General features: G+C 36.9%; 2 protein-coding genes across 2 annotated transcripts; one reads left to right on the top strand and one right to left on the bottom strand.

Moving 5' to 3' along the window:
• Window positions 1–304: 304 nt before the first annotated feature.
• Window positions 305–1,231, bottom strand: LOC125176760 (olfactory receptor 4C46-like). Its single transcript, XM_047878570.1, has one exon. The coding sequence runs from the start codon at window positions 1,229–1,231 to the stop codon at window positions 305–307; it is 927 nt and encodes a 308-aa protein (XP_047734526.1).
• Window positions 1,232–11,754: 10,523 nt separating this feature from the next.
• LOC125146787 (olfactory receptor 4P4-like) lies at window positions 11,755–12,684 on the top strand. The gene has a single exon (XM_047823622.1). The coding sequence runs from the start codon at window positions 11,755–11,757 to the stop codon at window positions 12,682–12,684; it is 930 nt and encodes a 309-aa protein (XP_047679578.1).
• The last annotated feature ends 391 nt before the right edge of the window (window positions 12,685–13,075 follow it).

Here is a 13,075-nt window from a genome sequence, read left to right on the forward strand (position 1 = left end):
ATACACAACATATTACTGTCAACCCCGATGTATAAAAATGAGAGAATTACTAATAAAATATATAGGATTTTATACATAAAGAATATATATATATATATATACATACATATATATATATATAGTTTGTAGTACAGTACATGTTTATGCTTTATTTCTCTTGTACACATTTTTGCTCCACTAAGTGCAGTATTTATAATTCATAGTGGTTTATTTTTTCTTTATTCGGTAAGTATTCCTTGCTGAGATCATCCAAAATGTGCTTTTGATGCTTGCCTTGGTTAAAAATGTGGATGTCTAGGCATATTTATTTCTCCCCTGAAATAGCTTTCCTACTACACAATTTCCTAATGGCATTTTTCATCTGGTCATTTCTCAAGGTATAGATTAGAGGATTTAACATGGGAGTTATCATAGTGTAAAACACTGCCACTGCTTTATCGATAGATAAAGTAGCTGCGGGTCTCATGTACTCAAATATGCAGGGCACAAAGAAAAAGACAACCGCTGTGATGTGAGAGACACAGGTGGAGAGGGCTTTGCGCCTTGCCTCCAAGCTGTGGTTCCTGAGGGAGCGCAGAATGACCACATAGGAGACCATCAAGAGGAGGAAGTTTAAGACACAGATGAAACCACTGTTGGCAGCGACGAAGAGCCCTAGAGTGTGCGTATCAGTGCAGGCAAGTTTGAGCAAAGGGTTCAGATCACACATAAAGTGGTCTATGACGTTAGGGCCACAGAAGGGTAATGGGATGATAAAGAGGATCTGTATGGTTGCATGAAGAAAGCCTCCCACCCACACCACTCCCATTAACAGGCCACATACCCGTCGATTCATGATGGTCATGTAGTGCAATGGCTTGCAGATGGCCACATAGCGGTCATAGGCCATCACCGTAAGCAGGATGACATCAGCACCTCCAAAGAAGTGTTCCCCAAAGATTTGGGTCACACATGCATTGAATAGGGTGGTCTTCTTTTCACGGAGTGAATCTACGATCAATTTGGGGTTATTGACCGAGGAATAGCAGGCATCAATGAAGGAGAGATAGGCCAAGAAAAAGTACATGGGGGACCCCAATAATGGGCTGGCAGTGATAGTGACCAGAGTGAGCACGTTTCCTACCATAGAGATGATGTAGATGGCCAAAAACACAACAAATATGAGTTTCTGCATCTTTGGATTCTCTGTGAGCCCCAGTAGAACAAACTCTGTCACATTGTTCTTCTCCATTTTTTCGTATTATGTTTCATTACATTACCTGAAAAAAATCCTTTGTGATTAATGCAACCCTGAATTATTTAAGCTTCTTCATGTAGTAAATAATAAATTCCCAGATTCTACTAAGTCATGAATTCTCATGAGGTTTGTTGAGATAGAAAATAAGTTCTGAGTTCTTGGAGATTACTGACATTATCTCCGGGGTGAAGATTCTGTTGCGTGTAGACATGAGAAACTTTTGTAAACAAATAGGTAGAAGACCATATTTGTGCACATAATCACCCGAGATGACAAAGCCTAACAGAAAGTAGTGCATCATACACATAGTGGCAGCTAAGTAAGAAAAGGGAGATGGAACATGATGTAAAGTCTATGAATGCAAAGTTAAGGAGCTTTCCCTTTACTCTTAGGAAATGGGGAACGATTGGCACAAATTGAAAATACAAGTGGAAAATGAAGAGGAATTTGAGGAAGGGGGAATAAGGGATATGGTTTTAGTAAAAATCTTACTGTGCCTTGGATGAAGTGGGGTGAGGTTCAGTAAGTAGACAGAAGCCAGAGACAGAAAGCCCAGTTAGGAGATTATTTATAACAGTTGACATAGGAGGAACAGGGCATTGGTGGTGGGTATGTGAAGAGAGTATACCAAAGCTGCTATAAATATAATTCATAATGCTTGTTGTCTAAATACAGTACCATTACAATTGCTAACAATTTTTATAGACCTCAATAACTGATTTCTATTTCGTGGCATTGTAACGAGTGCTCTGTACATATGATCCTAGTTAATATTGGTAACATCCTGTGTGGCTGGTATTATCTCATACATTTTGCGATGAGGAAACAGTCTCAGAGACTTATGTTGATGGTAATAATAACAGTAATATTAACTAAAATTAAATGTTTAGTGGATCTAAATATTTTGTAGACATCTGTTGATATAATCTCCACTACAACCTTGTAAGATAATGACTGCCATTTTTTAAATACTTGTCTTATACATTATGTAATAGAAACATAGAGAAGTTAAAGATCCTGCCAATATCAATATTCTAATTAAGGACAGAGCCAAGATTCGTTCAGATTATATTTGTTAATTTTTTCCTTAAAATTCTTACCTGTGCCCTATTTTCTTATAATTAACAACATTGAACTAGTAATTTCCTCTTTATAGGACCACAATAATTATAATTCCTTTATTATTACTTTGGAGGCAAGGGTATATAAAATGGTTTCATTAGTAGACACAAACACACACACACACACACACACACACACACACACACACACACACTGACATGTTTAAATTCCCAATTATCAAAGGTGGTATTACATTCACTGAAAAATCTTTTTATCTGGACTTCTCCCTCAGACCTAGTTCTCCCTACTGTAATCCACTTCCAAAGCAAAACACCTGCAAAATGTTGAAAAGGATTGCCATGTGGTTGTTTTGCTTTGAAAATCAAAAAGACCAGATTAGAATCCTGATTCTTCTACTTGCATCTTCTTTGATCTGGAGTATATTTCTAGCACGTCACATCTTTGTTTCCTCACCTATAAAGCAAGGTTAGTAATATCCATCTTACAGGTTTTTACGAGAATTGATTATGGAAATATATTTGAGCAGATTACCACAGTGTTGCACACATCTATTTTTCAACGTTTATGTATCTAGGATAATGGAATGGTTGACATGTTGAGTGATAATTATGCAATAATTTAATTATTCAAGCATTCAGGAAAAATCAACTCCAATTTTACTTTTAAAGAAGGCATACAGACTCCGTTATCCATAGCCTTTATTACCAAGAAGAATTCTCCACTCATGCTTGGACTAAATGGCTGATGGTATATGTCATTTGTATTCATACTTCAGTCTTTTCTATGTGAGAAGTATATTTATATTTTTTCTCTCTCATGATTAATCTAGATTATTAAACTAGATACCTCACTGCAATTGTAAGTGGTCTGGTGACAGACAGCTGGCTTAAATTCCATGAAGTTCCATTCAATTGTCTTAAATTCCATGAAGTTCAAAGTTTTCATCTGTCAACTTAGGTAAATGATATTTACCAACTATCTTTTGAAGAAATGGGGTGAGGATAAAATACTCCATTACTATGTTTGAAGGGACAGAAACAATGTTTAATACATGTGGGAAGTAACAATCTTTAAGACACATCAGCAATATTGAACACTTACCTTACAGACATAGGTCTTCCTGATGTTTGGAGAGTTTTGGAAATAATCCCATCTTCAAAGTAACCTTCTCTAGATAAGTAACTTTCAATATGAAAGATATGAGACACTTGGAAAGAGACTCTTCAAATAATTCCATATCAAATTACCAGTTTTTAATGAAGTGTTTTTATAAGTCAAAAGCTTCCCTTCTAGCCCAAAGCCTCAAAAAGTTGTTACAGAAGACCTGGGATTTGAACTTAGAATGGATTCTTTTGAAACACTTTGGAGAAAAGATCTACAGATGGCTTTGGTCCCATAGGCAAGGGGCAAGAAGTATGGAGGAAACACATTCAAATGGGTCATTCCAGCCAGAATGAATCTTGCTCTGGAAAATGTGATCAACAGAAACCATTTTCAACTTGCACTGCATGGATATTTAAAGAGGTTTCCATAAAGGTTCAAGGACCTTGTCCTGTAGCTGCTACTGTCTCTCCCAGGAATTAATTATCTCCTCAGATGGAAAGGCCTTGTGTTAAAGCCATGTTAAAGAGACATGTTTGACAAATATCCAATTGTGAATAGGGAATTGCATTCCTTGTACTTGGAACCTAACCATGTGAGAGTTCCCTTCTCTATGTGAAACTTGGTGTCTAAGAAAGCTACATGTCTTGTGAATGGAAAAATGCCATAATTCCAGTGTGGGGCTTGTGATGTAATTTATCCGTTGACTCACGTCACATAGAGAACTTCTGTCTCCTTGGCAATAATAAAACTTTTTTGGAACCTGCTAAGGATTCCTTGAGAGCTAGATGGATGAGGGCATAAGATCATGCAGCCCTTTTAAAGTCAAGACTCCAAAAGCTGGTTTTCACATGTATCAGGAAGCTACGGAAGTGAATAAAAACTCTACAAGGCTCCCAATGAGTTATCTTAGGGACTTATGGTCTGGTCAGTACAGAATACTAGGCAATATTGAAATTGTGGCGAGACAGCAGAACATGAGTGGAGAGTCCTAGTTGCTCCACATCTTTGTCACCTGGTACTGTTAGATTTTCCTTCGAGTCATTCTAGGAGACGTGTGGTGATGTATGGCTGTGGTTTTAATTTTCTTTTCCTGATGGCTAATGATGAGATTTTTTTTTTCATATTATTGACCATAGGTAACCCTTGTTTTGTGTAATTTTGTTCGAGTCCTTTGCATAATTCAAAAATAACGGTTCTGCTTTCTTCATCACTGTTACAATTGTTCTTTATATATAGTACAGGTCTTTGTCATACCTATGTTATGTATATATACAAAATTTTCTCCTAGTCCTTAGATTGTTCATTTAAAAAATGGTGTTACTTGAATAGCAGCAGTTTTAAAACTTTGATGAATACTAATTTTTAATTTTTTTCTTATGATTAATGTTTATTATTTTGTATCTAATAAATATTGGTGTACTGCTTAGGTCAAAATGGTTTCTTCTGGAATTTCTATGGATTTAACTATGGATATTTAACTTTGACATGTAGGTCTCTGTGTCATTTTGAGTTAATTTTTGTGCATGGTATGAGGTGAGATGGTTTTCTAGATTCCCTGGTATATACATAGGTGGTTCTCATAGCCCTTATTCTCACATGTATCTACTTTCCAAACCTCATTCTTCCTAAATTTTTCAGTGGATTTACTGCTTTCCTTATCTTATACTTTGCCTCAGGCAGTTGTAGCCAGTACATTTGCTCAAATGCTTTTGATAAAATCTGCCCTGCAGGTCTTTCCAGCCTCTAGAAGTCTCTAAGGTAGATGAAACAAAATCAAGCTAGTGAGCCAATTCTTCATGGCGCCCCCAAAAGTGCAAAATATACCATCCCAAGTTTTCAAGGTCAAGTTGTGTCACCAGCAAAGCCACATGAGGAAGGTGGGCCATCATCCTCTTGGCTGCAACTGAGTTGGGAAGTGGGAAATGCTGAGTAAGTTAAAATTCCACAATGTTTTCTTCCCAAAGCATATCAGGTTCTTTCTTCATGAATCATTCCACTGGTTGTAGTAGCTTTTAAATAGGTTTAATAGTTCCTAACCTTTGGGAAATCCTAGGCAGTGATTTAAATAGCTAAACAGACACTTAACATGTGGCCCAGACAGTCCGCTGGTATTTAGGTAAGAATAACAAAAGCGTATGTGCATACAAAGACTCTAACAGTTTATTTGTAATAGCCCAAAATTGTAAATAATCTCAAAATTTACTAGTAGATGAATGAGCAAATTGTGACATAGCCAAACAACAGAATACTACACAACAAATTAAAGAAAATCTTAGTTGCTTCATATTTCATTATCTAATACAAGTGTAAATCATGTCTATTTTAATTACATGTCTTATTGTTTATTGATGGCAAATAGACATGTATTGAATATTGTATATTAATCTTATGGTTGGCACTATGCAGCTCTGCTATTTCTAATCATCTCTATAAAATTTTTGGATTTTGCATGTGAATGATCATGTCATCTGCAAATAATATCAACTTTATGTCCTCCTTCCCATTACCTGCATATCAGATTTCTGTCTTACTGCGCTGCATAATAGTGTTGAATAGAAATCGCGATAGAAATGAACATTTTTGTCTCATTCGTTTTTTTCTACGTTTATTTGTTTATTGTGAGACAGAGAGCACAAGAAGGGGAGAGGCGGACAGAGAGGGAGAGAGAGGATCCCAAGCAGGCCCCGCGTTGCCAACATAGAGCCCAGTGTGGGGCCAGAACTCACGAACTGTGAGATCATGACCTGAGCAGAAACCAAGAATCCCATGCTTAACTGGCTGAGCCTCCCAGGCGCCCCATCGTTTTGTCTCATTCTTGATGTAGGGAGAATGTATCTAACTTAATCCCTTTAGGATAATGTTTTCAGTAGAGCTTTTAAGAACCATTATTTTTAGCGTCAAGAAAATTCCTTCATATCATTAACATACTTTTGAATTTAATACTGGTAAACATTTATATGATAAACGTACAAGTTTATCATGTATTTTTTCTGCATCTGTTGAAATGACTATTTGGGTTTTCACTTTTAATTTCCACTTTTGTGGGTATATTTATCAAGTTTCTAATAATAAACCTATTATAGAATGGATAAAACTTGGTAATGGAATGTTAATTTTTATACACAGTTAAAGTAATTTAATATTTTAAGACTTTTACAGTCTTAATTTCAGGAGGAAAAGCACCAGTGAACAATTGTATTTCCTTGAAACCTAGTCTTTCACAATGAATGGATGAAAGTTTGATTTTTCCTCATCTATGAGAAACTCTGTAAAAGAGTGGAGTAATCTATTTGGATAAAATGTTGTAAATCCATTTGTGACTGGTATTTCTTTTACGGGATTAATTTTAATGAATTCTGTTCTTTACTAGTTATAGACTAGCCATCTTTTGTAATTCCTCTGAAGTGAGTTTGGGTATAATTTTTTGTAGAAACAACTTTGTTTCTTTGTTTCTTTGTTTGTGTATGCCTTCAAAATTATTGGCATTTAGTTGTTGATGATATTTTATATTTTTCGTCTCCAGTTTTATCAGTAGTTATGTTATCCTTCGTTAACATTATATATTTATCTTTTTTATTTTATACTGATCCATATTGGTAAAAGCTGAACTATTTTGAAAGGCTTTTTCCAAGATCCCACATTAAAATTTGTATTTTTTGTTTCCTTTTAATTTCTACTATGATTTGCCTTATGTTTTTTCTTATTACTTTTTAAACATTTCTTATATTTATATTTTATTTAGTTAACATACAGTACAATATTGGTTTCAGGAATAGAATTCAGTGATTCATCACTTCCGTGCAACACCCAGTCCTCATCACAGCAATAGCCCTTTTTAATACCCATCAGCCATCTAGCCCCTCTCACACCCACCTCCCTCTACCAACTCTTAGTTTATTCTCTATCATTAAGGGTACGTGGTTTGTTTCCCTCTCTTCTCTTCCCCCCTTCCTGTATGTTTATCTGTTTTGTGTCTTAAATTCCACACATGAGTGAAACAATATGGCATTTGCTTTATTACTTTTTTATGTGCTCCTGTCTTCGAAAGATAGCATCTTTTTCAGATTTTCTTTGTTTCTAATGAAAATGTTAAGGTTATAATTTTCTTCAAAAACACCACTATCCCTGCCTCCTATAAACCTGGACAGGTAGTAGGTTCCTTATAGTTTAAGTCTAGGACTTTTTAAATTTTCCAGTATGATTTAATTTTTAACAAGTTAGCTATTTTGCAGAATATAGATGTAATTTCCTAATAGTATATATGTGTGTGTGTTTATATTCGGAACCACCTATATCTAAATCTTGAACTACTGTTACTATTTATTGTGCTCAGAACTTTGTATTGTTTCCTTCTTTACAATATGGTGAGACTTTTAAAAATAATCTAATAACCAATTTTATGCATATTCTATCTATGCATGCAAAAATATATACTCCTTGCTAGATGTGTAATTTTACATACATTTCTATATATTTTAAGTTCTGTTGTTCAGATCTTTTAGACCCTCTGAACTTCCTGCCTTGTCTCCTCACCAATAATTGAAAAAGGAACATTGCCATCTTCCACTGTGAAGGTGGATTCATATTTTTCCTCATGTGGATTTCTCTAACCTTGTTGTGTGCATTTAGAGGCTACATTATTAAGTGCATGCATGAAGCAGGGTCTGCAGCCAGAAGACAGAGGCAACTACCATTATTTAAGGAGTGTTGCAAGAGGTTATTTTTACGACATGGACAATTAGAGGAAAATCACAAGGAATGTGCAAGGTCCTGGGGCTCATGGAGTTGAGTATGATTGAGTACAGTGGGGGCAGAGAAGTGGCAAGCAGACGTGGAAATGAGCAATGCAGAAAAAATAAAATAAAATTAGACCTTAGATGGACCTAGAGTGAACTAAGGGCTTCAATTTATTAAACCTGATTTACTCAAAGTAAAACAAAAATAAACTAAAATAAGGAAAATAACTAAGGATGCATTGTGGCACTTTCCAAATCCTAACTTGTACCCTAATATTAGATGATACCTGGTAACACAAAACAATGTGCATGACTTCTAAGTTTCCAATGGGTGTAATTAACCATTGAGGATAATTTCAAAATCTTCATGCTAATGGCAATGATTCCATGTTGATGAGTAAAATATTAATACTCTTCTAACTCTCTTTGCATATCTACCTCATTAGATGATATGAACAATTTAAAATCTATATGTGTATGTAATACATATCTCCAGGCTTTGATGAAATTATTCTAGGAGAAGGGGGAGAGAAAAATAGATGCCCATATTACATCAGTATTACAACATTCAGAAGTATTGAATTACTAGAGATAAATGAAGTAAGCCTCAAGGTCGTCTCTATGACCGCTATAATAACATGGGCTGTATTTTTAAAATTATAATCACACACACATCGGCTTCTGTAAAATGCCTGTGGGAGATTTCCCCTCAGGACCCTCTCATGCTTTAACTCAAGGTATTCCCAACAATGTTTTCGTGAAAGGCTCTTTGGATGGAAGATTCACAGGAGAGTTGGAGATGCTCCATGTCTGCTGTAATATAACACAGACACCGAGAGTAAAGGGAACCTCCAGAAGGATCACCTTGACATTTATATACAATATTATATATAAAAATACATATAATATATAGATAAAGATGAAATCATTATGATTTCCGCAAGTCTTCGCTTAATACAAAATTTGATGTCATAATTAAAATTTTTAATTTCTTCTGTAATTTCATTGGTGTTTTTTAAAGTTTATTTATTTATTTTGAGAGGGTTGGGGGACAGAGAGAATGCCGAGCAGGCTCCTCACTTTTAGCACAGAGCCCGACACAGGACTCGAACTCACAAACTGGGAGATACTGACTTGAGCTGAAATCAAGAGGCAGATGCTTAACTGACTGAGCGACCCAGGCTCCCCTTCTTGGTGGCAATTTTGAGAGGGCATTCAAGAGAATGCTGGAGTGCAACTGATGAGGGTTTTAAGCCTTTATTTTCACTTAGGAGAAGACATCTAAGCATAGATGAAAAAAAGCATAAGCTTCCAAATCATACAGAAATGGTTTAGATGGAGATCTCCCTCTTAGGATTTATGTAACCTTGGATGCAAGTTCCCTTATTTGCAAAACAGGGGCAATAATACAGCAGTCCCCTTCACCCATGGTTCATGTTCCATGGTTTCGGCGACCTTCTGTCAACCACGGTCTGGAGGCAGACGATCTCTATCTGATGTACTGTGAGAAGGTCAATAGTAGCCTAACCCTACTTCCCTGTGCCTATCTCATCCACCTCCCTTCCTCTCATCGTGTAGGCATTTTATCATCTCCTATCATCACAAGAAGAAGGGTGAGTCCAGTAAGGGTGAGTATAGTTGATATTTTGAGAGTAAGAAGGAGAGAGAAAATGGGAAGGGAAAGGAAAGAAACAGGCACAGGGAGATTTTACGAATTCATTTTTTTCTTTTTTTCCCCAGAAGATTCCCGGCACAGAGTTTATGGGAGCTGCTTGGAAAGATCTTTTTCTATACTGATCTCTATTTTTACAATTGATATTTAAGCATTGTAGGTTGAGAAGCACTGGACCACCTGTTAGATGTTGAGGCTTATGCCAATGTCGGCAAACATTCTAAACCAACAGTTGCATTGTCTACGGTTTTGATTCTCTAGTTCTTATTCTACAACTTTAATGAAAACCTACTCTGGGATTTCTATATGTCCTTTAACTGATCATATTCTTCCATATAAACAAACATTCATCTTGGATATTCTCAATTTATACATAAAGGTACTTTGCTAAGCTCCATGTGGAAATCAGAACAAACTTACACCAACAGAATGTTTTTTCCTTAACCTCAATGTATGTCGAATATAAGTTCTTCAATCCGTCCCGTTGTGGCGGAAAACAAAATCCACAGGTAAAGGCAATCAGCTGATGAAAATGCTGGTACGTATCTTCTTATATAACCATTTGTTCCTCTTCAAACATTGTTGGGGGTACTCTTCTGTGGACCTGACAAGTTGGAATGATAAGGCCTTCTATTGTATATTCTTAAATGGACTTCATTTTGCTCTTGGATCCAGAAGTTTTAGTTCCACGTACCAGCTGAAGGGAGAGGATCAGGGAGAATGGATTGCTCAGTGTGAACAAAAAATAGTTAACAAGACACGGGAGCCTGGATGCTCACCTGCATGATCATTAGATGAGGGATCTGTCCACTACATCATATTGTTCCACCGTTGGTACCATCAAAGTAATTCCGAGACATCAATAGTCTTTTAGGCAAATCATGATTTTGCCGTGGAGGATGCTTGGTTATGGGTAAAAGGTGTTGTTTCCACATATTCACTCTCTGCTTCTGGGTCTCTGCGTCTAAGTGGTTGCACTGTTCTAAACGCAACGCTAAATATGCAGGACATTCTTTAATCACACTGGGTTCTTCAGTATGTACCAGACAACAACTACCTGTCCTCAGTGTTTCTAACATGTTAACAGCAACCTCTGAAATGTGTATTTAGAATGATTAGGAAAAAGAGAAAGCTTTTATATAACAAGAACCCGTGTTCCTGTTTTCAGAGGCCCAAATAGTGTTTCCAAATACCTATTTTCTGTATCTCCATGTCCTGACTCTTGACCGAACTGCCAAGAAGGACAGTCACTGGATTTGTTATCAATGAATTCAGGTTATTTATCTGATACAATTAAGAACCTTGATTTTGCTTTCATTTGAAGAATATTAATTCCACTCAATGCACAGAATGTGGTGTTAGGTTGGGATTTTATAAATTATTATATGTGGCATAGAGAAGGGGAGGGGATTACTTACAGTTATTTGTGTGCTAATGCTAGAGATGAAAAAAAAAACATACTATTTAAGGAGGTGGAAAATAGACGGAAGTCCATTTGGTCAGTGGATAATGTAGCATAGCTCTCAAGAGCATACAACTTAGCATCAGATACAGGATCATATCTTCGGTTGCTACTTAATATCTGAAAGAATTGGTATTATTATCCAAACCCACCCATTTTTGTTCCCCCACTTGTCAAATGAGTATCAGAATAGTAACTATTTGGATATTATGAATTAAATGCATGCAAAATGTTTATAAAACCTCCCAGCATAAAGTATGCTCTCATGAAGTATCATTTGAAATATAATAATGGCATCAAACCAGAGGGATTTAAAAGATTAAATGCAATAGTTCCTTTGTGACCTACATATTTTTCAGTGTAAATATCCTCCAAAAAAGTACTCTTAAACGTGTCGTATGTTCTGTATCATTTCAGATGAATTAAATTTCTATTGTGTCCCTGGACTCACCTCAACCTCATGGAAAATCAGAACAATGTCACAGAATTTGTTTTCGTGGGTCTGTGGGGTAATAAGCAAATGGAGCTCCTGTTCTTTTTCTGGTTCCTGCTCTGTTACCTGGCTGTCTTAATGGGCAACGTCATCATCTTGCTCACAATCACCTGCAGCCATCTAATCGAACAGCCGATGTACTACTTTCTCTGTCACCTTTCCCTCATGGATCTCTGCTACACCTCCACCGTGGTCCCCAGGCTACTCAGGGACTTAGGCGCCGCCAGAAGAAACATCTCCTATAACAATTGCATGACCCAGCTCTTCGCTGCCCACTTGCTGGCGGGTGTGGAGATATTCATCTTGGTGTCCATGGCTTTTGACCGCTATGTTGCCATTGTCAAGCCCCTGCACTACACGGTCCTCATGAACCGGCAGAGGTGTAACCTGTTGATCTTCACGGCCTGGGCTGTGGGTTTTTGGCACTCCATTGCTCTGTTGCTCATGGTACTCAACTTACCTTTCTGTGGTCCTAATCAGATAGATCACTACATATGTGATGTGAAGCCTCTTTTGAAATTGGTGTGCAGAGACATTCGTGTTGTTAGTATCTTAGTGATTGCTAATTCAGGGATGGTGGTGGTTGTCATTTTTCTTGTCCTGGTGGCTTCTTACATACTCATATTATATAATCTTAGGACCCGCTCCTCCGCAGGGCGACGCAAAGCTCTCTCCACCTGCAGTTCTCACGTAATGGTGGTGGTTTTATTCTTTGTGCCCTGTATCTATACTTACGTTTTACCTGCAGGGAGTGAGAACAAGGATAAGGAAATCTCCGTGTTTTACACTGTGATTGCCCCCATGCTGAATCCTCTCATCTATACTCTGAGAAACACGGAGATGAAAACCGCCATGCAGAAGGTATGGTCTAAAATGGCACATTCAGAATGCAAGTAAATCAGGTCATATTCATTATGCTTTCAATCCTGTGTGCCCAGAGAATTTATCATTTGAGGTGTTATAGAAGGCATATAAGGTTTCTTTGAGGGAGCTGGGCTGAATGATTTCTGACATCATATGAGCCAAAGACACAAGTCACTGTAATTTCACATTGCAGTCTGCACTTTAAAGTGTCCAGTTAGTTCCAGACGTGAGCACTTGGATTTGAGGAATTTAAGAGATGTCCTTCTACAGCACATCTCTGATCCTATCACTGCTAGCTCCAAAAATATATATATGGAATCTTATATTCCTTGGAATAAAATCCAACCTTCTCACTTGTTTATCATAAATCTTCCCAAGTTGGACCTGGTCTGACTTGCTAATATCAGAGGTCACAACATTGGGA

Source organism: Prionailurus viverrinus, chromosome D1, assembly GCF_022837055.1.
Source record: "Prionailurus viverrinus isolate Anna chromosome D1, UM_Priviv_1.0, whole genome shotgun sequence".
Classification (NCBI taxonomy): Eukaryota; Metazoa; Chordata; class Mammalia; order Carnivora; family Felidae; genus Prionailurus; species Prionailurus viverrinus.